The sequence below is a fragment of the Grus americana genome, chromosome 3 (assembly GCF_028858705.1).
Source record: "Grus americana isolate bGruAme1 chromosome 3, bGruAme1.mat, whole genome shotgun sequence".
Classification (NCBI taxonomy): Eukaryota; Metazoa; Chordata; class Aves; order Gruiformes; family Gruidae; genus Grus; species Grus americana.
Window position 1 is genome coordinate 18405572 of NC_072854.1, and position 27208 is coordinate 18432779.

At 42.1% G+C, this 27208-nt stretch overlaps 1 protein-coding gene across 4 annotated transcripts in view; it reads right to left on the bottom strand.

Moving 5' to 3' along the window:
• Positions 1-3219: 3219 nt before the first annotated feature.
• Positions 3220-27208, bottom strand: part of RNF144A (ring finger protein 144A) — a 70294-nt gene continuing 46305 nt past the window's right edge. For 3 of the 4 annotated variants that reach the window (XM_054820981.1, XM_054820980.1, XM_054820979.1), the window contains 6 exons: positions 18100-18204; positions 17823-17883; positions 16450-16657; positions 9735-9882; positions 8339-8428; positions 3220-5257 (listed from right to left, as the gene is read on the bottom strand). In XM_054820981.1, the coding sequence (XP_054676956.1) occupies positions 5126-5257; positions 8339-8428; positions 9735-9882; positions 16450-16657; positions 17823-17883; positions 18100-18204 (744 nt within the window). In that variant the 3' untranslated portion in view covers positions 3220-5125. Of the gene's footprint in view, positions 5258-6523; positions 7123-8338; positions 8429-9734; positions 9883-16449; positions 16658-17822; positions 17884-18099; positions 18205-27208 lie in introns of those variants that run through there. The other variant, XM_054820982.1, reaches the window with a different exon arrangement.

Consider the following 27208-nt stretch of genomic DNA (forward strand, 5'->3'; position numbering starts at 1 on the left):
GCCTGTTGATGGAGTCAGGAACATGAAAGCCAATTCCCACTGTCCAAGAGAGTTAAGTATGCTCCGTTGTACAGGAGGTTGGGCTTTGCTTTTAAAAGTTTCACCTCCACAACAGCAAACCAAGGGGAACACAAGCTACTCACCGTGGAGAGATCTGTTACAGCCACATCCACCAGACCTAAACCTGTGGTGCAAGAATACACACGCATCTCAGTGATTCACTCAGCCAGAGCATACACCAACGGCTGCAACAGGAGCTGGACCAAAGACCCAGCCCTGGCTCAAATTAGCTCTAGAGATAACCAGATTCACTCTTTTGGCTAAGCTGCGAGACGATGAGTCAAAAACTGCAGTTATGCCCAGAAGTGACGCAGCCCGTCTCCAGCCCACAGGTTGTGCTTGCTCTGAAGGATGGCGAGGCAGACAAACATAGGCAGTCCTACTGTAACAAAAGTGCTTTTCTTTAGCGAATGTATAGCACTGAAAAGTCACTATGAAGAATCACAGGAGACACATTCATTTAAAATATCTATTGAAATTACAAATTAAACTCTTCAATATGGTTCAAAGTACAAAACACAACATTAAAAGGCATTCAACAGCTCTTTTATACATCACAGTGTTAGTGGCACAAAATGTACTTATATTTCAAATACATCAACAGAACTATTTTTACACTGGTCAAATACATTATTTATACATACGCATGACTCCTTCATGCTTATCCCTATACAAGTTTAAAATACATCCATGATAAAATGATCAAGAAAGGTTCAGTTATGTACCATGTACCTGTACCTAATGTTCCTGGAATTCTTACAGGAGAGATACACAAATCAAAGCAATCATGAAGACCACAGGGCTCTAAACACAAACAGCATGCCTTACTTAGTATAAGTGCATTAGCAATTAAGCACTGATGCGGGCTTTTTTGATGTCTTTAATATCACTGTCATCAAAAACCATATTCTATCTGTTTTCCTCAGGATTTTAGACTATGTATGTGAAATGTACAAACTTTGGCTTTAAAAAAGCAAACCTGCACAAAGCTTTATGCATGCTGCACCTCACTGGGATGAGAATGGCCTGTATTAAATATGTGTATTCCTATACAGTAAAAGGCCTACAGATTAAATGCACAAAACTTCATTTTATTTTCCTGCCCATAACAATTTTAAATCAAAAGCACTTCATCTTTTTCTGATCTATGAATATTTTATCCTGTCGACTCCATAAACAAGAGAGCTTTTCACTAATTTTGATTGTGTTTCCTGCACGTCAGGAGATAACTGTAAGCTGAGAGTTGATCCAGACAGCTCTTATTTGAGATTTCACCTAATTTGTAAGCCAGAGTATTTGAGGAAAGATCATGCTGCTTGGTATGTGGGGGGAAGCATCCCAAGTTCTTGGCATGTTAAAGTCAGTAGTAGGAGGTTTCAGGATGAATGGCAACATGAATAAAATGGAAGTATTAACACAAAACTACAGTAAGCATTTATATGTAATCTTTCATCACAGAATCTTGAAGAGCCTCAAAACCAATGAATTTGCCCTCACAGCCCTCCTGTGAGGTAGGTCAACATTGGTCCATCCATTTAAAAGATGGTTAAATTGAGATAAAAGGAGACAAGTGACTTGTCCAATGTCACATGGGGAAAACCCAATGCTGCTGCCATTAATGTCGGTGCAGGCTATGCTACTGGTCTCTCTCAGGACTGACTTCAGCCCAACTAATGAATGGCAAGTCTAGGGAGATGCGAAGCATCTGAGTCTGGCGTCCACACTCAGTCGCATGCTCGCTAGGCAGGACATCACCCCAACAGAACATGCAAATGATGTACTGTTAAAAACGTCATTAAAAACACCATTTAAGACAATGCAAACCCCCTAAATAAAAGCATAACCGTAAAAATGCAACAAAAATCATGCAGTGAATCTGATTTTTCTGATGAAAATCTACAAAGACAAAGCTGTTGTAACAGAATTTCATCTGAAAAGCAGCAGAGACAAACATTCGCTTTTCCATAACAGGGGTTTTAAATGTCAGAGTTCAAAATAATATATTTACAATTCAATTTCAGGGTATTAAAAGTCATGCTATCGACATAAGCTGTAACATAAAAATGCCCTGAACTCAATACATGACTGCCAGAAGTTGCTACTTTGGAAACAGCATTAAAAAAAAACCAAACAACAAACCCCTCAAACCCCCAAAAATCCCCAAGAAGAATACAGACGGAAAGACATTTAGTAAAACTGAAAGGATTAGGTATTTGGTAAATATATGTATGCATAAAGTCTATCCAAACAGCCAGGGTGTGAAACAAAAGATATGTCATAAAAATCTCCAGTAGCAATTCAAGAATGCCAAGATCGGAGACAGAGATACACTGACAGTTTTCTGATTATATATAATGTTACCTGCGAGCATCAACTATAAACTATCATTTATAAATGTCTTTATTTGTAAAGGACTTCTTTTTCTTTCCTTTTTCTTTTAAATCTGGTACTACCTTAATTTTACATTGATTATTAACTGGCCACACAGTGGAAAACTCAAGTTTCGCTATACTGCCGCATAAAGGCGGTCTCTAAGAAAGGCACAGAGAAAATAAACCTCCTACCAGGACACTCCTGTACTGTTAACAGGCTGCTGCACCTCTGCCTTTACTATCTCTCAGTAGTAGAACTGGTCATTAGAGCCATTGCCACATCCAGCAAATCCCTTAGTGTTCCCAATTAGAAAATTAACAACCCATGAAATCCTTATGTCCTTTGGTCCAGTTGTTTGCTGGTTGGTTTTTTTGTTTTGTTGGGTTTTTTTCTCCAGTTAAATAGAACTACAGGGCCAAGGATGAAAGGATATAGGTCAAGCTTACCTGCCTTTGCAGAAGGGTTTCCAGCTCTGACTCAGGACAAGCCGGGTGCTTGGCTTAGGGTACCTCTGGGGAGATGAACTGGGCTGCTGCCCACTGAACTCAGCAGTGCTTCACAGACCCCTTGGGGGCTGGCACACGCGGATCGAATGCACTACCCAGACTTCCCTACGGATAGTTGTTCTGAACAACTAAGCAATTTTTAATAACAAATACAGCTAAAATACTAAAAAACCTGTGATGACAAAAAAATGATAATCCAAGTAAAGGTCTGAACTGTGCATCGCTATAAATAACCTGAAGAGATCACAAGGAGCTCAGATTTGCTGGAAACCAGCTATTGTTTTTGGTCACGCTATAATGGCTGCACTCATTAAAATCAGGCCAAATAAGTGCATTGCAGATAAACTCCAGCACCGGAAGCTAAAATCTGTGGTTAGATATAGTTTGAATTTGGATACCATTAAACTTGGGAGGAGAAGAAATTGAAGAGTAGTTTGATAAAAAGACAGCGGCCCTTTTCAAAATTGTACCCTCCAGTCTTTTTATTTAACAGTATAAAACAAAAGATAATAAAGAAAGGAGTGATTTCCTTATGCTTAAGCTATGAAAACATATTCCCAGCCTGTGACAGCAGCCAGAAGCAGTTGCATTTAAGGGTCTTAATACATTTTCAGTGCAAAGTTGTCCTGGCTTCAACGTATTGATCCATCTCAGTACATTAGTAATGCACAGAAAAAAATGATGATGAAAAAACTACAGTCAAACTTCAGTCCACAAGCCATTCAAAAGAATGTTTTCCTTCAGTACTACACACAGATATACACATTGTTTCAGGTGCTTCATATTTCATGGCAAGAAGTTATTAGTCAAATTCTTGTAGGCTTTAAAATCAGAGCAAAATGGTTTTCAACAAAATATTTCTAAAGAGAAACTACAATGATTAATAGCATGTTGACTAGCACGCCTTACCACCCTGGAAACACAGCACTGTGAATTCCGCAAAACTACCAAATCAAGTGATTATTTCTTCAATGAAAACTTGTTTCATCACAGTATTGTTATTAAAAGCATACATCATACATCATACGATACTACCTCTGAAAATGGGCTAAGCAGTTTAAATGTAAAGCACAACTTCTACAAATATCCCAGGCATTTTTATTATTAACTACAGGCATAACCCTGATGAATCTTTATACTTAAAATGAAAGATTCATTGATAACCCAAGAGCCTGCTAAATAGTAAAGTTAGTCCTGTATTTTTTAATAATTGCCCTAATGGCAGAAGCAAGCTATCTTGAACCTCCAAAATATTTCAATAGCACAGCTATTTACACATTTGGTTTAAATAGGATTGTGTATATATATCTATATAAAAAGATTAAGATACCTGGATTAGAAGTTACGTAGCCCTGTAAGTGTAGCAGAACCCTAAACAACAGCAAAAAATAACAATTCAGAAAAACACTAGTGGTCCAGCGGTAATCAATACCATCAATGCATTTGTAAAAGAACCTTGATTAGATAGCAGGTTTGTGTCACCACTCAACCTTACAGCTTCATCAGTTCATTTTTAAAATGTAGCTTTCAATCAAATTTCTTAAAAGACTTCAAAAAATTCCTGGAAGGCAACAGGACCAACTTTGTCCCTCTAATCCTCCCCAAATTTCAAGAAAGGCATAGGATGGCCTATATGCACCTTATTGAATTTGTTATACTTGGAAAAATACTTACTAAAAAGGACATTTTGATGGCTTTAACAAAACCAGATGTGCAATAAACATGGTAAAGTCACACTAAGTTGACTATCCGATTTAAGTGATAGGCAACTTAAATATATACAGGAATAAGACACCAAATTTTGAAGCAAACAGATATGCAAAAAGTTTAGATTTGTATGCATTTTTAGCTTGTTTTGCTGATGTCATTCAGCACAGTTCCAAGTCCACCAGCAGGGCAACAGAAACTTTTTGCATTATTTTTAGCAGTATCACCTCTTCATTTCAGATAGCTATCTGGGTCCATCGTCTCCCTTTAGCACCAAACTTGCCTTCCATTACCCTCCTTGTCTATTATCAATTGATCTATGCCACAGTCGTAACCACAGTTCCTGGAACCAAGACTGTGTGTCAATGCAAAGCAGAACGGGGCAAGTAAGGCTACAGCAATGTAAGTGCAAGAGGGAAATATCAACAGCAACAATAAAATCAAAACACATGTTGTGATGAGTCCAGTCTCCTCTCAGTCTAGGTAGGAAGAGGGTCATCATCTCCTTTATTACATTTGCACTTGCAGCACAGAACAAATGGTGTAGCAAGTAGAAGGAAAGGGGAGGCCACCAAAAGTAGAAGACCAAATCCTGCAAAAATTCCTACCACCTGCAAGAGAAAGGAATAGCATTGCATTAGGGATAACAACTGTCTACATTCTGCTGACATCTGTGCATCATCAGTGTCCTTCAAAAGGATCTCAGCACATGCCATTGACCTTACCAGAGCCCAGACTTCCCCCCAAGTGTATGCTACAGTCAGCTCCTGCGATCAGTAAACCCGAGTGAAATCAGAGAGCACACATGCATGTTTCATTGCTCCAGTCAGAACTGTGCCGTGTCACACAACTCAGTTCCATCACACAAAGTGATGCACGTGGTTATTTGCTTTTTTGAGTTTTGCTATATCTCAAACAATTGATGAAGCAACTGATTGGATACTTTTTCTTGATCAAAACTAAATATTAAAAATCAGGATCAAGATTACATAAGAGTTAGAGACTCCCACTTTCAGGTGCTTCCCTTTTTGCAGGAGAAATCTTCAAAAAGAATCAGTCAAGGTTTTGGTGTTGTTCACAGAGAAGCTGGGAAGACTCCCACAAACTTCCCACCAGCAGTAACACAAGGTTTGGAATCTCAGCCACAAATGATTACAAGCACTGTGGACAACATGAGGACTTTGCGTATGCCAAATGGTTTTTTGCAGTCAGACCTGAGCTTATTCTGCTGCTTCAGGGGACATGACCTAACTCTATCTAAAAGCATATTTTTTTCCTTTTACATTTATTGATCATTCTCTTCCAGCATGGACAGAGGACCACAGACGTACCCATCCTGTCAGTGCGCCAAACTCAATTAGCTTCTACAGAGTTTAAATTTGGAGAATTATTTAAAGAACCTTCAAGTTGAGATTCATTGCCCGAGGAAGTTTCCCATTTGCCGTAGGCAACTGTAAGAGTAATGCTGCAACAACATGACTGCAAATTATTTGAGAAAATAATTCAGATTTATTCACATGAGAGTGTCTGTGAATAATTTTGAATAACGAAGGCAGGAGTGGAATGCTAATCTGCTGGCAAAACCTCACAACAGAAGGCAAAATGAAATTAGAGTGCAGTACTCATTAAAGAATTCTTCTAGCCAGGGCTAGATATGCCGCTTCAATTAACTGGCAAATATTTAATTAGCCAAGGTATAGATGTGATGATTTACTAGTACTTTTTTTCAGCCACGGACTATTTCTCGTTCTGATCGCTACGTAATTCCATTTGCAACCCCAGTACCGAGGGATTCTGAGCGGGGCTGAGGGAAGGCCGGTTGCGGGAGATGGCGCTGTGGGACAGCAGTCGCCGCCCGCCGCCTGCTGCGCCAAGCTCGCTCAGTCTTGGATTTCGGATGTCCAGGGATAAGGAGCTCAAACTTCCTTGCCCTAACAATGTTATTTCTTGCCAAGAGCAATTTCTTTTTCAGCTTCAGAGGTGTGCACGTTTCATTACTCATTCTTTTTTTGGAGGTGCTGACAATCTGATGCAACTGCCATTTACTAATCTTTGCATTTATTTACTACAGACATAAATCAAAGCTAAATTCTCATCTCCTTTAAAAACCATGAGCTACAACTATTGCCATACTGCTCTTTGGTGGCAGCACACCCTTGCCTAGCTCTCTGCAGCCCAGGCTAAGAGTGTACTGGTCAGACAGAGCCAAGCTGAAAGTTAGCAATTCAGTAGACCAGATTGACTACTGGTAATTTTTATGAGATAACTGTTTACACCTTCCTTTCTGCCTCAATACGCCATCAAAGAATTCATTAATTTTGTTTGGGGTTTTTTGTTTGTTATTTTGGGGGTTTTTTGTGTGGCTTTTGTTTGTTTTTTAAACAAAACTGCTGGCTGAGTGTTACTTACTCACTTCCTACTTGGTTCTGTTGCTTCTGAAGAAGTTGCTGCCCTACTCAGCATCAAGTCATTCCCTCTGGCCAAAAGAAATATTGTTTTTTAAATCCACAAAGAACAAACCAAAGGCTCATCTCAATTTGCCTTGGATACATACTAAAAGGAACTTAACATAGGGAAATGATTGCAATGTTGATTTGGCTCTTGGGGGTTTAGCAGAATTATATCCTAATTGGTGGAGAATTATCACTTACTTTCTCAACAACGACCAGAACATCAAACATACTGTCTATCAAACATATTTGCACTAACTGCTGTGGCTAAGAACAGATTCCAAATATCAGATTAATCACCTCATATTACAGGTCTATCAAGAAAGCTTATGCACCCACACACTTCTAAGATACCATTGGCTAAGCCAAGCAAAACCCTGTCCATAGCTCAGGCACCCAGGGGTGTATGTGGAGGGAGAAGGGTGTGATTCTTCTCCTTTTATTTCAGTTTAGCTGTTTGTCCAGACTCGGGGTTTATTCTCTAGACTTGGAGTTTATGCTCAAATGGAAAGAAATCTGTACTTCATGAAAAAGACTTCATCTCAAGCTAAGGTAGATATTTACTGGCACACAGTTAATTTAGGAAGAGATGACTCAGATACCCAGATGTCTCTGTATCTCTGAAGTGACTGTAAAGGCAGTAGATTGGACTAAGTCACACGCTAGCATTTATTTTGTATGCATTGAAGTAGTGCAGAGAGCTCTTCCATTACCAGCATTCATGCTGGGTCAAGCAAGACGGGATCTAGACTACAAGAGGTATCCCCACACTCTTTATAATTATCAGTTTGAATCTGTTTCGAACTACTGAGAAGCTCACTAGGTTACCCTCTACCCAACCTACATGAAGGAGTCAACTGGAGTCCATAGCAAGATACTGAGCATACTCAGGCTAGTTCCTTTCCAGTTCTGGATCCAGAGCTAAAGATCCCTTGCAGGATGAGCTTCCCTGTTAATAGTATGGATGGTGGCAACCTGGTTTGTCCTCCAGGTTTACTGAAAACATATCCTGATTGGCACTGAGCTGGCTGTGAAATGCACCCTTTCTAGTTCTCAGTGGTTTTCTGATAAGGAGTGTCCCCTCTAGGAGAGCTAACTGGTCCTCTCGAAGGTACTGCCCTCTTTAAATCTGCTATGAAAATCAGTTACCATTTGGGCCAGAATTTTACCCTAAGGTGATAAAATGAGAAGGCAAAGGAAGGCACTGTGACTGTACAGAGCTTTTAAAGACCTGAGCTTTACCTGTGTTCTGTGCCAGATAACAGATGCCCTGGAGTGTCCCAGCTTGTTTCGACATGGTCCTTTGTCATAATGTATAAGGAGAAAATCATCCTACAAAATATTATATTTAAAGGTAGTTAATAAACAGAAGTACACACTGTTCAGCAAGTTACAAAACACTATTTCCTGAGAACTTATAACCAGGAATTGTACAGGAAGATAAAAGCTTAGTAAAGTGGATATGGCCAGGTCCAGCCTTTCCAAAGTGCTTTGTTTACAGTTAAGCATCTTCACGAACAGGTTTGTTTAACAAGTGTTGTATATCTGTAATAAATTCTTCTCCCAAAGGTTCTCAAGCTGCATATTTAAATGCTAGTATGGGGTTTAGCAAGAGGATCCAAGAAGATAAGCCACTCATTGCATATATTTTAGACACATACAGAAAGAGCAAAGTGAATGCCTGTATCGCAGACTTTCCAAATTTGGCTCCTTTTACTAGCTGAAGAATAAAAGGACAATACAGATTTTTTAAGAAATTATTTCCCCATCTGTCCTGCCATCCTTTTGCAAACCAGCCAAGATAGCAGGGCTAGTTCCAAGGGAACACTGCTTTTTAACTGAGCACGTGAGAAGCCTGTGGCTTAGGAACTGTTAGTAAAGCATTCAAATGGGACAGCCACAGGATCTGAACAGTCAGAGTAGTTTTCGGGAACCTAAAACATTTCCTTTGCTATTGTTAACAATGCTATAAAATAAAACGGGACATGGAAACAGATGTTGTGCATTGTATATACTCTGATCCTTGGGCATGATAACAGGCTGATTTAAAAAAACCCAAACATAAACATATGACATCAGCAGCTTATAGACTGACAAATTCCTGGTGTTAGGAGAACATTGTATTCCTTTTCATATGTCAGATCTATTTCTTGTCCCACAGAATACAATGAATGGTAAACAAATCTGACTGCTAGACTCCTGCATGGTGACGCACCAAACCTAAAATTTGTCTGATAAACTTCCACATTCTGAGCACGTTGCTATACTCATCCTGTAACTACTTCAAAAAAGGGAACATTGAGAAGTCAATACTAAATGAAGTATTATTAAAAAAAAAAGCAAAAAACCCCCACCCAACCCCATGTTAGTTACCATGTAAAACCTGCAACAGAATTTTCATAATATTTTACTTTATAATGATTATTTCCTATCTCACATAGGTGAAATGTTAAGATCACAAAGGTCAGACAAGTAAAACAGAGCATACAAATCCTATCAATGGGATGATGATGGGTTGTGGTCCACCAAGCTGGGCAGAAGCTAGTGAGCTACTATTTAATTGATTAATGAGAGAGCTGGGTGGGAAAGCAATGAACTTCTAAGCTTCTGAGAACCAGAGTGCATGGCATGTACTCACATCAAGAGATTCCAGACAGTACCAGCAAAAGGCATGTTTGCAGTTCTTACACATCATTTGGGCACAGCCTTCATCTCGTTCAATGTAAACTTTGCACTTTGGACAGCGTTTGATTGGAGCGTCATCTTCTTCCATTTTAAAAACTGAACTATGGGACATAGTGAGGAATTAATAAGATGTATGGCCATGAAGAAAAGAACTTCTAAGAATTGTGCTAAGAAGGTAAGCCTACCTTTTTATTAAAAAAAAAAAAAAGAAGGAAAAGAAAAGATGAATTAGTAGAGATCCAGGTATTCAACTGAGTTTTGTTATTCAGGTATTTTGGCTGTATTCTATTTTTTCAAACGTATCTCTAGAAAAATTGTTTAACAACCACAGCATCTACATAAGAGTCAGCACATTTTCTTTACCATGTAATTTACCAACTGTTTTTATTATCTAGGGATACTAATAGATATTATACATTTTCCTCCTGAAATATATCAGATGAGCAGCAGCTAGTTCACAGGTAAATATTTTGTATATCTAGATAGTTGTGGTGGGTTGACCCTGGCTAGAGACCAGGTGCCCACCAGAGCCGCTCTCTCACTGCCCTCATTCACTAAACAGGGGAGAAAAGGCATAACAAAATGCTTGTGGGTCGAGATAAGGACAGGGAGAGATCACTCACTAGTTATCGTCACGAGCAAAACAGACCGAACTTAGAGAGGGAATTCATCTAATTTATTACTAGGCAAAACAGAGTAGAGGAATGAGAAAATAAAATTAACTCTTAAAACACCTAAACACCTCCCCCCACCCCTCCCATCTTCCCGGGCTCAACTTCACTCCCGGCTTCAACCTTCCCCCCTCAGCGGCACAGGGGGATGGGGAGTGGGGGTTACGGTCAGTTCATCTCACGGTGTTTCTGCCGCTTCTTCATCCTCAGGGGGAGGACTCCTCTCATCGTTCCCCTGCTCCAGCATGGAGTCCCTCTCATGGGGTGCAGACCTTCAGGAGCAAACTGCTCCAGCGTGGGGTCCCCCACGGGGTCACAAGTCCTGCCAGCAAACCTGCTCTGGCGTGGGCTCCCCTCTTCACAGGTCCACCGGTCCGGCCTGGAACTTGCTCCAGCGTGGGCTTCCCACGGGCCGCAGCCTCCTTCAGGTGCCTCCACCTGCTCCGGCGTGGGGTCCTCCACGGGCTGCAGGTGGAATCGCTACACCCCCTCATCCTTCCTCCATGGGCTGCAGGGGGACAGCCTGCTTCACCATGGCCTTCACCACGGGCTGCAGGGGGATCTCTGCTCCGGCGCCTGGAGCTCCTCCTCCCCCTCCATCTGCACTGACCTTGGTGTCTGCAGAGTTTCTTACATCTTCTCACTCCTCTCTCCGGCTGCAAAAGCTCTCTCTCTCTAAGTGTTTTTCTACTTCTTAAATATGTTATCACAGAGGCGCTGATTGGCTTGGCCTTGGCCAGCGGCGGGTCCGTCTTAGAGCCGGCTGGCATTGGCTCTGTCAGACACAGGGGGAGCTTCTAGCAGCTTCTCACAGAAGCCACCCCTGTAACCCCGCCCCGCTACCAAAACCCTGCCACGCAAACCCAACACATTCCACCCCTCGCCTCTGTGAATCACATATTTAAGAATTATTAAAACATACATTCAACAGAAAAACTACACACACACTAATCACATCAACAAGGAAAAAGAAAAAGAATTCCCCCCACCAGAATCAAAGCAACACTATCACAACACTAAACAAGAGTAGACAATACACACAGAATCCACCTCCCGTCCCTTCACCGCTATTTCACTCTCAATCTACGTTCAGTCAATGTTTTGCTCGTTACCTCTTCCAATTACTGTCCTTATCTCGATTTTCTCCTGCCCCACGTTGGGCGCCAAAAAGACTGTGGTGGGTTGACCCTGGCTAGAGGCCAGGTGCCCACCAGAGCCGCTCTCTCACTCCCCTCATTCACTAAACAGGGGAGAAAAGGCATAACGAAATGCTTGTAGGTCGAGATAAGGACAGGGAGAGATCACTCACTAATTATCGTCACGAGCAAAACAGACCGAACTTAGAGAGGGAATTCATCTAATTTATTACTAGGCAAAACAGAGTAGAGGAATGAGAAAATAAAATCAACTCTTAAAACACCTCCCCCCACCCCTCCCATCTTCCCGGGCTCAACTTCACTCCCGGCTTCAACCTTCCCCCCCTCAGCGGCACAGGGGGATGGGGAATGGGGGTTACGGTCAGTTCAGCACACGGTGTTTCTGCTGCTTCTTCATCCTCAGGGGGAGGACTCCTCTCATCGTTCCCCTGCTCCAGCATGGAGTCCCTCTCATGGGGTGCAGACCTTCAGGAGCAAACTGCTCCAGCGTGGGGTCCCCCACGGGGTCACAAGTCCTGCCAGCAAACCTGCCCTGGCGTGGGTTCCCCTCTTCACAGGTCCACCGGTCCGGCCTGGAACTTGCTCCAGCGTGGGCTTCCCACAGGCCGCAGCCTCCTTCAGGTGCCTCCACCTGCTCCGGCGTGGGGTCCTCCACGGGCTGCAGGTGGAATCGCTACACCCCCTCATCCTTCCTCCATGGGCTGCAGGGGGACAGCCTGCTTCACCATGGCCTTCACCACGGGCTGCAGGGGGATCTCTGCTCCGGCGCCTGGAGCTCCTCCTCCCCCTCCATCTTCACTGACCTTGGTGTCTGCAGAGTTTCTTACATCTTCTCACTCCTCTCTCCGGCTGCAAAAGCTCTCTCTCTCTAAGTGTTTTTCTACTTCTTAAATATGTTATCACAGAGGCGCTGATTGGCTTGGCCTTGGCCAGCGGCGGGTCCGTCTTAGAGCCGGCTGGCATTGGCTCTGTCAGACACAGGGGGAGCTTCTAGCAGCTTCTCACAGAAGCCACCCCTGTAGCCCCCCCCGCTACCTAAACCCTGTCACACAAACCCAACACAATAATTTTTCTTTTTCCTTCTTTCTTCTTTCTCAGAAAAGAAGACGAAGCAATCCCTTGATAGTACAACAAGCCCAGACTACATTCCTTTGGACTGGGGAACCAGGGAGAGATTGCTCGTCTCTGCCATCTTTGAGGATCTTCCCTAGGAATTTCCCTCCAAATCAAGAACCAACAAGTCATGGTTTGTGAGTTACGGTCAGCACTACCTCTTCTTGTTTTGCATAACTGTGCAAAACCACAGGATATCCCCTCATATAGTGGGCACAACAGAGGAATGTGGAAACACTGGCAGAACATTTGTTTCCCTTGAGTACTGAGCTTTCTACCATATGCAGGCTTTATGCACACTAACAAATAAAATGTCCCTTAACAAATGACATTTCCTGCAGGCACTGCTAGTGGGAGATATAAGAACAACTGATGGGGAATGAACAGTTTGCTGGAAAACAGGACTGACCCTTGATTGATTGATTGACCTAATGGCAGGATAAAAGGACACACACTTGTTAGTCACACTAGGGGCAAGCGTATTACTGAAAAATGCTTTGAATCCAAAAACTGTATAGGAAACTAAAACACATGGTAGCACAAACTGCTACTGGCACATTATGCTCCAAAATAATGAAAAAACAAACCTCAGTGGAGTAAAGACTGAAGCATGAAATAAAAACGAAAAGTAATCAAAACACTAAGGAAAATAGATTCAGTTTTTTACCTTGCCATGAAGTTCAGTAAGCTTCAGTTCTGGTCAAGCACACACAAAAAACAGGTGGAAGAGAATATTTGACTAAGAACTCATTTCTATAAATATATCAACAACAAAAGCAGAGCTAAAGAGAATCTCCATCCTTTATTGGATGTGAGGGGAAACATAGTGACAAAGGATCAGGAAAAGGCTGAGGTACTTAATACCTTCTTTGCCTCCATCTTTATCAGTAAGACCAGTAGTCCTCTGGGTACCCAGCCCCTGAGCTGGAAGACAGGGACAGGGAGTAGAATGAAGCCCGCATAATCCAAGGAGAAATGGTTAGGGACCTGCTATACCACTTAAACACACACAAGTCTATGAGCCCAGATGCGATCCACCCAAGAGTACCGAAGGAGCTGGCAGAAGTGCTCACCAAGACACCTTCCATCATATATCAGCACTCCTGGCTAACCGGGAAGGTCCCAGTTGACTGGAGGTTAGCAAATGTGACACCCATCTACAGGAAGGGCCAGAAGGAGGATCCGGGGAACTACAGACCTGTCAGTCTGACCTTGCTGCCAGGGAAGGTTATGGAGCAGATCATCCTGAGTGCCATCACATGGCATGTAAAAGAAAACCAGGTGACCAGGCCCAGTCAGCATGAGTTTATGAAAGACAGGTCCTGCTTGACTAACCTGATCTCCTTCTATGTCAAGATGACCTGCTTAGTGCATGAGGGAAAGGCTGCATCAAAAGAGGTGTGACCAGCAGGTCAAGGGAGGTGATCTGCCCCTCTACTCTGTTCTCATGAGACCCTACCTGGAGTACTGTGTCCAGCTCTGGGGCCCCCAACATAAGAATGGAGCTGTTGGAGCGAGTCCAGAGGAGGGCCATCAAGATGATCAGAGGGCTGGAGCACCTCTCCTATGAAGACAGGCTGAGTGGGGATTGTTCAGCCTGGAGAAAAGAAGGCTCTGGGGAGATCTAATTGCAGTCTTCCAGTACCTGAAGGGGCCTACAGGAAAGATGGTGAGGGACTGTTTACAAGGGCATGTAGTAACAGGACAAGGGGTAATGGCTTTAAACTAAAAGAGGGTAGATTTAGATGAGATAGATATTAGAAAGAAATTCTTCACTATGAGGGTGGTGAGACACTGGAACAGGTTGCCCAGAGAAGTTGTAGATATGCCATCCCTGGAATGGGGCCAGGTTGTTCAAGGCCAGGTTGGATGGGGCTTTGGGCAACCTGGTCTAGTGGAGGGTGTCCCTGCCCATGACACGGGCTTGGAACTAGATGGTCTTTAAGGCTGCTTGCAACCCAAACCATTCTATGATTCTCTGTTGTTTACTTGGACTTTAGTAAAGCCTTTGACACCATTTCCCACAGCATTCTCTGGGAAAAACTGGCTGCTCATGCCTTGGACGGGCATACTCTTTGCTGGGTGAAAAACTGGCTGGATGGCCAGGCCCAGAGAGTTGTGGTGAATGGAGTTAAATCCAGTTGGTGACTGGTCACAAGTGGTGTTCCCCAGGGCTCAGTACTGGGGCCAGTTCTCTTTAATGTCTTTATCAATTATCTGGATGAGGGGATCGAGTGCACCCTCGGGAATTTTGCAGGCAACACCACGTTAGGTGGGAGTGTTGATCTGCTCGAGGGTAGGAAGGGTCTACAGGCTGGATTGATGGGCCAAGGCCAACTCTATGAGGTTCAACAAGGCCAAGTGCCAAGTCCTGCACTTGGGTCACAACAACCCCACACAACGCTACAGGCTTGGGACAGAGTGGCTGGAAAGCTGCCTGGCAGAAAAGGACCTGGGGGTGTTGGTCAACAGCCAGCTGAATATGAGCCAGCAGTGTGCCCAGGTGGCCAAGAAGGCCAACAGCTTCCTGGCTTGTATCAGGAACAGTGAGGCCAGCAGGAGTAGGGAAGTGATCGTCCCCCTGTACTTGGCACTGGTGAGGCCACACCTCAAGTACTGGGTTTAGTTTTGGGCCCCTTGGTACAAGGAAGACATTGAGGTACTGGAGCATGTTCAGAGAAGGACAATGAAGCTGGTGAAGGTTCTAGAGCACAAGTCCTATGAGGAGCAGCTGAGGGAACTGTGGTTGTTGAGCCTGGAGAAGAGGAGGCTGAGGGGAGACCTTATCACTCTCTACAGCTACTTGAAAGGAGGTTGTAGCCAGGCAGGTGTTGGTCTCTTCTCCCAAGTAAAGTTGATAGGATGAGAGGAAATGGCCTCAGGTTGTGCCAGGGGAGGTTTAGATTGAATATTAGGAAAAATTTCTTCACCAAAAGAATCAATCATTGGAACAGGTTGCCCAGGGAAGTGGTTCAGTCACCATCCCTGGAGACGTGTGGATGTGGTGCTTAGGGACATGGTTTAGTGGTGAAGTTGGCAGCATTAGGTATATGGCTGGACTCAATGATCTTAAATATCTTTTCCAACCTAAATGATTCTAAGATAGCATCGTAGCTAGTCATCTGTTACAGCAAAGCTTGAAAGAAGACAAGTTATGAATAGCTAAGTCCAAGGCTGGCTGTGGTTTTAATGATACTTTGAACTGCTGTACAATCTTTGAAAAAGACCAAACATTAAGTGGAACACATGCACAACGGCCTTTCTTATTCACTGGCTGCAGCATGCCACTGGAAACAGCTTGAAACAGAACTTAAGATCATCGGCCAAATGTGCAGCAGTTAGGATGATTGACAGAGTATCCTAAAAATCACTGTCTGGCATGATGTTACCAACCCTCGTGCTGTCCAGAATAGCAGCAGCAGTGAGATCTGCTCTGAAGGGAAGCCCATGAGCTGCCTGCATATCATATTTTTCCCACTGGGGCAAAAGGGCAGATGATAGAGACTCAAGGAGCCCCTTTGTGCTTTGCCGGGAATGCTGGCAAGGAGTGAGGCTGCCAAGAGCTATCCAGTTTTGGAACACAGCAGTAAAAGAACAGGAATGACTAAGTGAAGGAAACAGCTTTAAAACAAAATATTGGGAAAATGCCTCTTTACTATTCATACTCCGATTTGTTCAAAGATTGAGTGTTTTGTTTCTAAATACTTGATCATTTGCAATGCTTTACCTTGTTTCTCCTGGAAGAAAAGAGATTGGCATGTTCTCTTGACAGCCTTGACCTGGATGCCAATTAGATTTGCAAGCAGAGCAGAACTCAATGTCACAGGCTTTGCACTGGACAAGCTGGGGGTCCTGTGGGCTTGATTCCTGGAGCTGGCAAACTGCCTGGCAAGTAGAGGATGGACACCAAGTCCGACATGGATCCAAAAGCACTTCTGTACAGGGGCATAAAAGAACAAAATTCAAAGTTTGTTACAAGACCGGCTTTCCATAGCAATGTATTACAGCTCAGGTTGACTGGCTGGGCATTTTCAAAAGAAGCCTTTTAATGTATGCTACCCACTTAGACATAAATCTGGCCTGCTTTGCAAACAGGCACCAAACTAAAGTGAGTTTCCAGAGTTTAATTGCCCAATTTCATTCACTGAACTAAACTTGTTCTGAGAAGGAGATGTATTTTTCTTCAGTTGTAGTTGAAGTTAAATAAAACATATATTATGCAGGCATAACCCATCAGAAAGTGGTTTTACTGTGCCTTGCCCAGCAGGACTCTCTTTCAAGTTGGTCTCTGCCCTAATGTAGCCACATAATTAACAATAGCGTAAGACTGTTAGACAGTTCGATCCCTTTCTTGCAGGCTGCTTACTGACTGGTAAGAGGGTGTCCCTGCCCATGGCAGGGGGGGTTGGAACTAGATGATCTTTGAGGACCCTTCCAACCCAAACCATTCTATGATGATTCTATGATTCTAAGTCATTTAATATTGGAAAGCCCAGTGAAGTCAATAAAAACCTACCAATGACTTCAGTGGTTTCTAGGCTGGGTCCTGCCCTCAGCAAAAACCTTACTGTAAGTTCTCTATGGCCACACAGGTCCACATCCCCATTGGCACCCGGTCAGCTTATATACTCATAAAAATTAACAAGGTTCATGTCATCATTACGCACAGAACTGCCTAATAATTCTGCACCAGATGCCATCACAGGAGATAATGGTGGGTCCATAAAAGGGGCCAGTCTCCCTCCCCAGCCCCTAGAATACTGTTAACTCAAACAGCAAAGCTCTAAATAGAAGTCACTAGAGAAGTCACTCCCTCCCTTAGTTATAGAGCAATATAATACATAGTAATTTTCTTTCCTTAGTTTATTCCCAGAATGTTGCAATTCTGGGAATCAGCAGGCAAGAAGAGAAACAATGTTTTCCTTTTTTTTTTTTTTATTTGGGGGGGGGAGGGGAGGAGGGAGGAGGGTTGTGGTGACCAAACAATTAATGCACAATGCTACGGCATGAACACGTGCAGAGCCAGATTCTGATTTATGGGATTGCTCTGGAGTGATACCATTCCCACAGCCTTACAATAGGTAGCATTACATGTGTTACCTCTTTCAAACTGCAGCTTCTTATACCTTTGCATGATTTCTGATGCAACCATGCACTCAATCTGTTGAAGGAAGAAAAAGGAAAAGACAAATTTCCAGTTAGGAACAGCAATAATCTAAGGCATTTTCAACAAATGGAGACAGAATATTTGACCTTTAGAGAATTATTAAAAAAGTATGTTGGCAACAGTGGCAGCTGTAACTTACAAAGCAAGACACATTTAAGCATCCTGGAAAGAAAAGGGGAAAAAAAAAATCTATTTGCTGTAAAAGCATACCTCATTTTCTTGCAGATGACCTCGCTTTGGGCAGGCGGCATCAGGGCAGCTGATCGCTGTTTCTAGACCTTCTTTGATCAGAAGTTCCACATACTGTTTTAGGCACTGTAAGGGAGCCAAAGACTGAGTTAACTATCCCACCAAGAATAAACCACTCGGTATTTTAACAGCTTTCCTCTGAAAATCTGAAGAACTTTGAAAAAAACAGATACTACTATGTGCCTTTTACAGCTATGGGCCATGCTCTCAGCTTTTGCAACAGTTATACCTTTAAATAGAAAACAGCAAGTTCATTTCCCCATCAAGTAATTCTTCCTTAATTTAAAATATGCAGCAAATTAAAAAATAATAATAACAGGGAAAAGGACAAATCAAACAGGGAGCTAGGAAAGGAAAAAATAATAAACCATCACCAAGATGAAATTAGATTAACCACACTCCAAAAATCTTTATGTGACTGGAAACCACAACACGGCTTAGTAAGCAGTAACTACCCATAGACAGACATCTGTCAAGCACACCAGAGAGCAAAAGGGAGTGGTGTATCTTGTCTTCTATTTCTAGAAAATAACTATCTGAACTTCACGGTTAAAGACATATCTTTTCCATAGGAAGAAAAACTGGGAGAATTAGGACTCCCAGAAGAACTACAGTTTCCATGGGGACCGAATAATAAATATTGGTAATACTAATACTTTTCTCCCCTAGCAACCACAGCATTTTACCCAAGTCATAACTGAAAATGTAGCCTCTAACACAGTAGTGCACAGCATGACCATCAACAAAACAGAGAAGAAAGGTGGATATTTTAGACTAAGGGCAAATTAAGACCAAACCTTGTTATTCTTGAAGGGCAACAGCCCTTCACCTCCATACTTCTCACATCAAGGTGAGAGCTACTGCATAATTGTCTGCGGAGGAGGCCAGGGGAGCGATGGAGAGAGAGATATACTTCTCCCTGCAGACAGTGTGCAACTTCTACCAGCCTGACGCTACACAGAAAGAGCAAACGAGGGTCTGCTTCCCAGTGGATGGATCACCCTTGGTGTTCTCACCCTGCTCGTGAGCTCAGCTGGCAGTAGCAAACTGGAGACAGTTACAGAAAGCAGGTCCCTAACTCTCTGTTACGAGATATGTGAATACAGAGGGAGGTTAGACCAAAAGCAGAGTGAAACGAAAATAGAAAACAAGCTCAGCATACAGCTGGGTGGGAGGCGAGAAGGATTACACCCTCTGCAGCAAGCTGGTAAAACGGGGACTTCAAGTACCACTTCCAGATAGAACTTGTGAAAGGTACGCAACCGCCGGCTCACCATCAGCCTGGGAAGGCAAAGGGCTGTATCAGCCTTGCCGAGTCCAGCGTGACCAGCTGCAGGTCAGACCACAGAGCTGCTTCTTCCTTCCAACCACTCCGTCAAACAGGCCCATCAACCAGCACATTTCCAGCCTAACCCTTTGCGTGTGGCTTGTAGCTGCTAAGGTCCAGACTTTGAGTCTACTCATTTAGCCTCTTCTCTTGCTGTTCTGCCTCTCGATATGTCTATTCAGCTCCTTTCAGAGACCCTATCACCTATATTAACGTTTTATTCCAGATTTTACCTCTCGCAGCTTGATTGCAAAAAAAACTTCACTTCCTGCCCACATCATTTCTGCTGCCCTGATACACAGCTTTTCTGGTGGCAACATGCCACCACCTTGATAGCAAGACAAATAATTTCTGTCAGAGTCCCCCTCCCTGCATCTCCTACTCAACAGAGACAACAGGTCTATTTTTTAGAAAAGAAAAACAGACTAGATAATTCGTATCGTTAGAGGTTTTACATGTGTAAAATATCCATGGACAGATTGTGGTCTATGTCTTCCTTTTTATCAGTAGGGCTTTAATGAAGACAACTGTTCACTTAGTAGATGTTTGACTTGCAGAAGGTTTCCAAGCCTTCGCTTAGAGCTCTGCAGGGTGGGTGGTGGAGCAGTTCAAGAGAACCACTAGCAGCAACTACAGCAGGCTGAGCTCTGCAAGAACCAGGTCCGAGGTTACGTGCCTTGGCAAACCAGGATTTCAGCTGTAGAGAGGTATTAGTGTCGCTATAATGACACTGCTGGCTCTTCCCTTTTCCCTCCATCTGCAGACGCCAAGTGTGGATTAAAATGAAAATGCATACATTTTTAATGCCAACACTTAGCACTTATAGAAAGCACTTTTCAAGCTGAATGAGCTTTGCCATCATTAATCATTAATGTGGTTAGTTCTCTTCCTCAACCTGTTTGGGACCATTGCCAAAGCCTATTTGATTTGTTTCCCTTTCCTCACGTGTTCCGCGGAATGACACAGTTCATCCCTGCCACGAGCAGTGTCCAAGGCCTTCCCCTTCCCCTGCTGCGGCACTGGCCCCTACCTACCTCCTCAAAACCAGCCCAGCCAAGTGCGCTTCTTACGCTATACCTTCTGGGAACACAGATGCTGTCTCGAGGCCATGAAATATCACTGTAAATTAGGCAGAGGATAGAACACTCTCTACACTCAGGACTTCCCCAGTCCAGAGATTTCTCAAGTGGAGGAGAAGTAATTCAAAATGGTTGCAAGAGAATTTGAAGCACAGGGTAGCTGTGGCTTCTCTTGAGAGCGGACACAAGATGTGTCACTTGTGTCAGCAAATTTTAAACTGGCTACAGTACTGGAAATGCACCAGCATGCAAGCAAAGCAACACGGTAGGATTGAATGCTTTGTTACATACTGTGAAAAATTCATTAAAAACAACTACAAAAAGATGACAAATAAATTGTTGCTCATTTTCTATGCAGCTTGTAACAGTTGAACCCATGCTGGAAGAAAATACCTTCATAGCCTTTCCATTAAGGCAATAAAGTACTGTATGGGATGAATGAAAAATATGGGAGTGTAAGTCACCCCAAACAACTTTCAAAATGAAATACATTACATAATTTTTCTCAGAGGAAACAGGGGCTTAAATTAGGTACCTAAGGGCTGAGGTTGGAATAAGGTCACAAAAGATCCTTCTTGTTGTACATTGACCCTTATAAAACCAATATGCTGAGGAGCATCTGTGTTCTTCCTTTACTGGATGTGTGTCAATGGAAAGTTACTTTTATTTGAAGCAAGACTGTTGCTAAATTCCACTTGTTTCTTTCTTTAAAAAAAACCTCACTGTATTTCAGTAATTAAATAACTAAATATTATTAAAAAGTCACAGTTGGAGATACTGTAATCTTATCAAAAACTGATGGTGGTTATTCTGTACATTTCTGCTTATGTATATAGTCTGAGATGATGAATCCAGGGTAAGACTTGACATTTCACAAAAAATAACTCCTTCCTGAATTAAGTAGGTCATAAGGGGAAACAGTCCTTTGCATTCAGTTCTGTCCTTCATTTCTGTGCTCTGACAATCTTCGCCTGGAATAACGAAGACCTGCCTAGCCAGCAAGAAGAGAAGACCAAGCGTGTAAGTTTTCATTCATTAGTCGAGCTACAGTAACAAACCACGTGTGTGCTCCTACTCCCTTCCCAATCCAGAACTAGAACGTGTCAGTTTATGACAATCATTAGGCAAATTACTCTGGTTTACGTTGCAGTTGCAACAAGTGAACAGGCAATTGTAGTAGCTTAGATTTCTGTCCAGCATGCATACTCTCAGCATACCAAACGACTCCGGGAGAAGAACAATTATTATCTGATGGCACTATAGGATACTATTAAGGTTGTTTGGGTTCCTTAACTATACAGATCTATACCTTAGCATTCAATTTACAGCTGCATATATTTTTAAATTAAAAAGAGATTGTAATATACTACTGTATATGAATGTTAGACAGGGAACTCCATGAAAACTGCCATAGACTTTTGTAATTTCCAGGAGACAAAGGAAAGCAAAGCACCGCACAACGTATGTGTCATATATAAACTATATATAGACTATATAAACTACATATATAACACACACACATATATAAACTACATTTAAAACTTTATATAAGGTTATACAAACCGCAGGTGAAGATGCACAGTGCGGCCCAGTTGCTCCCGAGCAGCACCAGATGAGTCAGAAGAGGCAGGTTAGCTCTCCCGAGCATTGCACCTGCGCCTTTCCCTGTGCACACACACCTCCTGCGCGCCCCTGCTCCGTCCCCTTCCTGCTGGACATCGCTGCCATCCTTTCTGGTGTCTGGATGACTTTTTCTTTCACCTGGCGATCCAAGACTCCTCCTGTCGTTTGCTGTCCCCACGCCAAAAGGCAGGAGCACAACCGCTTCGAGGAGTTTTGGCCCAGATCCGTTCTCTCACAAGGATCAACTGAGCGCCCAACTCAGCAGTGGTTTTACCACACGTTCTGTTTTGCCTCAGCGATAAATGGCTAATAAAGGAACAACTACCTTTCTGAAGCCGCCCAGCGTAGCCTAATATTTAGCGCTCCGCGAGATGAGTTGTACTTCCAGCCTTTGTACATCAAGGATTGCGCCACACAGAAAGGCATATTCACTGCTGCACATCATTTTGTTTAATGTTAGAAAGATCAAAATATTCTATGAGAATCAAAATGGTTACTTTTTGCCTGATTTCCAAATGATAACGCATATTTTTACTCTGCTGCATATAATTCTAACAAAATTGCACAGGCCACAGAAAAATCTCAAGACAAAGAACTAAAACATCTGGCTTTTAATATTTTTTAGGAGAATTTGAGCAACAATTACGTCTATTTCTGATGACGGTGCTTTGACTTGTTTCTCCTGACACCCAAAACCAAACTAAAACCACCATAATTCGTAAGAAGGAATCTGACTCATTGTTTCCATGTGGGGCAGCATCTCTTTACCATCTACTTCGACAGAAAAATTGTGTTCATTTGGTGCCTAAGGTAATTTTATAATACACAATGCATGTAATTAAAAACTCTTGAAGATATTTTTGGTGAACATCTTCATTTTTTACAATAGAAGAGCATACCTTTTTGAAGAGTTACAACAAATTTACTATTAAGAACAAGTTATTGCTACTATCGTAGGAGACAAGGAATTGCTTTTCAAGATGTCACCTTGTATTTGAGAGCTGGGCAGGCAAAAAGATTATCCTGTATTATTTTCTTAACAGTTGCTAGGTGGATTTTGTCAAAATGCAGACTTCTGACTATTCTAATGCTGCAGATGCAAGTGCCAAGTCATATGGGAAATTTTATAAATAAGGCAATGGATTTGGAAAGGCCAAAAAAGCATGACAGGATTGCAGAGCCAAGAATATCATTACCGTATCATTTGATTTATTTCTTAAAACTTTAAATGTATTTTAGTGCTGGCACTAGGCCACAGCCATCCCGAAATGAAATGTGCACTTCACAAAAATCATTGCATGCTGGTATAGGTAAAACATTTAAAAAAACCCCAAACACCTACTGATAAAATTGAAAGGGAAAAAGAGAAGAATTAAAAGAAATCTAGCATTTCCCAAGTTCTAAAAAAGAGAAGGAATTAATATTTTACAATACATTTGGTAAACGTGAATATTCAAGCTAGACCAAGTCAGCTGCTATTTTGCACAAACATTAACCAGGAAAACAACCCTTTACCTGGGGCAGACAATCGCTATGAGTTTTGCACCATACTTCAGGGACACAAGTAAGGGCTGACATGCTTTTTCAACAAGGGAGACTTTACCAAAAAAAATCTGATTCTAAAATTAGTGGACCTAAGTTTCAATGCAAAGAGGGGAAATGGAAAATAATACTGGGAAGAAAGCTCAAACTGAAGAAAAAAAAGTTTCCAAGTGAGATGATTATTAACATGTAGACTGAATTGCTGAAGTCTAGCAAATTCTATACCCTCTGCAAATCAGAATTAGATGACCTTGTAAAAATATATATATATACACACACAGATATTTTTATAAACTTGCATTCAACCACATGAAGAGTCAGGAAACACTGGTTGGTATTTTATGGTCTACATTACAAATGACATCAGGATGGATGAATGTAATGATCCCTTTTGGCCTTACATTCTGGGAAAGAATACGAAGAATATGAAAGGATGTTGAGTGAGAAGCCCTTATTCAACAGTGGTTTGTAGCTACAAATCTACAGTTTGGCTTAAGGGCAGTTTTTGTGCTAAAAGGATAATAAGCCAAAGCTCAAAATTCCTGTGATGAGGTTACACAGATGAGTAAGAAATATGAGGAAATATATTGCAACAAATACTTTCGATAGCATTTTGTAATATTTTTATGCTCCGCCTCCCAGGTATTTTTCTTTACATTAATCAGAAATGAATACCGAGAAGGTGATATCTTTTCTTCCCAGAAGAAAACGTAATACCAAGGTTATTTCACTGCTCTGTGCTAATTCCCCTAAGCTAATTCTGCAGTCAGTCTGGTGAATAGGCATTTATACTGGTAGGCACATTGTCTGTAAGTCTTTCAGGTAATGGGATGTAATGCTCATTTTTAGCTTTGGATTAGAATTAGTAAATAGCGATGCAGAGTACAATACTGACTGGGGCACGGGGAAAGAGTGTGCATGAGAGTGATACAAATAAATCGAAGAGATTAATTCAGGTGTCCATGTCTCAGGTAGAGGCTAATACTCTTGGAATAATAGTTCCCCCTCCCTTTAGTCCAAATAGCAAATTGACTCTGGACTAGAGAGCTCTTCCCTGAAGAAAACGTCACTTTCTAGAAAAACTTTCCATTTAGACAAAGTTGAACAACCTCAAGAGAAAAAACTCCCTAAAATAAGCAGCCTACAGCTGGGGTATTCTTTGGAGAGAAGACAATAACAACAGAACCAGGTTTGAGCCTATTCCTGAAGAGTAGGAATTCCCATAGCCATATATAACTGTTTTGTACTACCTTTCTTAATATTTTTGTGGATCCTTCTAAAAGCAACAGGAACGTTCATTTGGTGATAAGACAAATGCACTTTTAATCTTAGTGTTTCATGGAAAAAGAAAATTACTTTCTGCCAAATTTCCACGGTACACTTAGGGCATACAAAAAAGCATGTGAGAAAAAAGAAAAGCATGTAGGTTTCTTGGAGAGCTTTTAAGCTTCTTTCAAACCTACTACGTGGTCTTTTTATGTAAAGTAATAGTTACAATCCCATGTAAATCTATTCTTATTTAATCAGAGCCTGAACTTTGCAATACTCTTGCACTGTGCACAAATCTCTAGTGCAGATCTACAATCTGGCTTTCTAGTATCACCCTAATCCTACTTGGTTAGCAAGTGATTTACTGGAAAATATCTATGCACACTTAATCACAAAGATCTGCTTGAAGCATACACATGACCATGGCAGTGATCTTATTTTTCTTTATTAGATATACTGTCAGCAATACTGACAAAATCCAAGAACAGAAGCTATGTGAAACCTCACAAACCACCTAGATCTCAGAGACAGATGTACACTAGGCAGATGTTTAATGTTTGTGATTCTACTCTGAACTAAAATAGGTTATTTCCAGTTCTACAGAAATTTTCTCAGAGACAATAATCTACTTTCAAAGAAATCTTCACTATCAAAATTCCAATTTTTATTAACGCTGCAGCTGATTCATCATCCTTAAGAATAAATCGCAGGAGGAGACAGTCACTTATTTTGACATGCAGTACTTCAAATCTACCATCTGAAAGCAGTAACGCAGAACATTCTTACATGTTTGCTCTTTATATCCTTTATTTTGTTGCCGAGACAAACATCATGCTGCATAGGCATACAAAACCTTCACTCTATTTAAGACAAGGACCTGCAAGGTTCTCCAGAGCTCTGCAACAGGGAAATATCTAGTGCCCAAATCTGGCTCCCTATGCTGCGAACAAGGTGGCACACACTGGGGAAAGGACTTTGGCCAGGAGCAGACATGGGTAATGTCACAGGTGATAAATGTTTTCCTCAAACTGGGAAGTAATTTGAAAAAGCTGTTTGACAGGTTCCTGCCTCTGCCTGCCCAACACTTTGCCTCTTTTTAAAGATTCTTTTTTGTTCAAAATTGCCAAGGGTAAAGGCCTTTTTGTCCCCCTGCACTGTCAGTTTCTAAAGACCACACCAGCTGCTCCACAGCCCTGCCACAGCCCATCTTGTCACATCAGCCTGCTTGTAGATGGTGGCCAAACGGCAAGTTGGCTGGGGAAGATACACACAACCCCTGTGCTTCCATGTCTCAGGACAAACCATCTGAGCATCCTTTCCTGAGCTGTAAAAATTGGTCTTGTCCAGAAGCCCTTGTGCTCCCATCAGCTGGCAGAATCTCAGGATGGGAAATGGCCAGCAGCCTGCCAGGAGCAGAAATTCACAGTGCAAATGTCACTGTGGTTAGTGCAAAGACAGCTGTTGATTTAACCTGTGGACAGCAGCGCAGGTTTTGTTGAAATTCTTTCTGACATTACGCCCAGATAGCACAGCAGGCACCGGCACACACTTCTGAACTGATGCAAACAACTCTGAGAAGATATTCACATTAGGGATGAGGTGCAGTATCCCCCTCTGCTTGGGTGCAGCCTCCAAACCCTCTGCCTCAGAGTAACCGTGCCAGTTTGAGAAGTGCCAGCATCAGGCCATCATTCAGCAAATGAAGGTGAAGCAAGAAGAAATGTACGTATCATGAAGGATGCAAGCATTTTCAGCGAGAGCTATCCCTGAAAGAGGAGCCCTGCTGACTGCTTCAGCTTGAGAAATATTAGAATAAGGCAAATATCCTTTGAGACACAGCAATCAATGGCTGTGGAAATCACAAGCAGGACCAAGCAACAGGAACTAGATGAACCTGAAAAAACAAGTGAATTGAATGCTTTAATAGAGAAAACGAAGGCAATCAAGACTTATAGCTCCCCATCCTTTGAAATAGTGGGTTGTTGGTTTATATGTGTGTACTGTAAAACATACAGAAAATGAATAATATTTCTTCAGACAAATCTTTCACATCAGTAGATAGTCAACAGAAAATGGCCAAATGAGACAAGGATAATATCTTGTGGTTTGTGCATATCTTCATCTTAGAATAGATATTTCAAGTAGATGTACATGCAAACAGTTTTTTCATGTTGGATTTTTACCCTTCCATTATCTTGCATAAGCTGCTTGTTCTCTGGGGGATGCAATG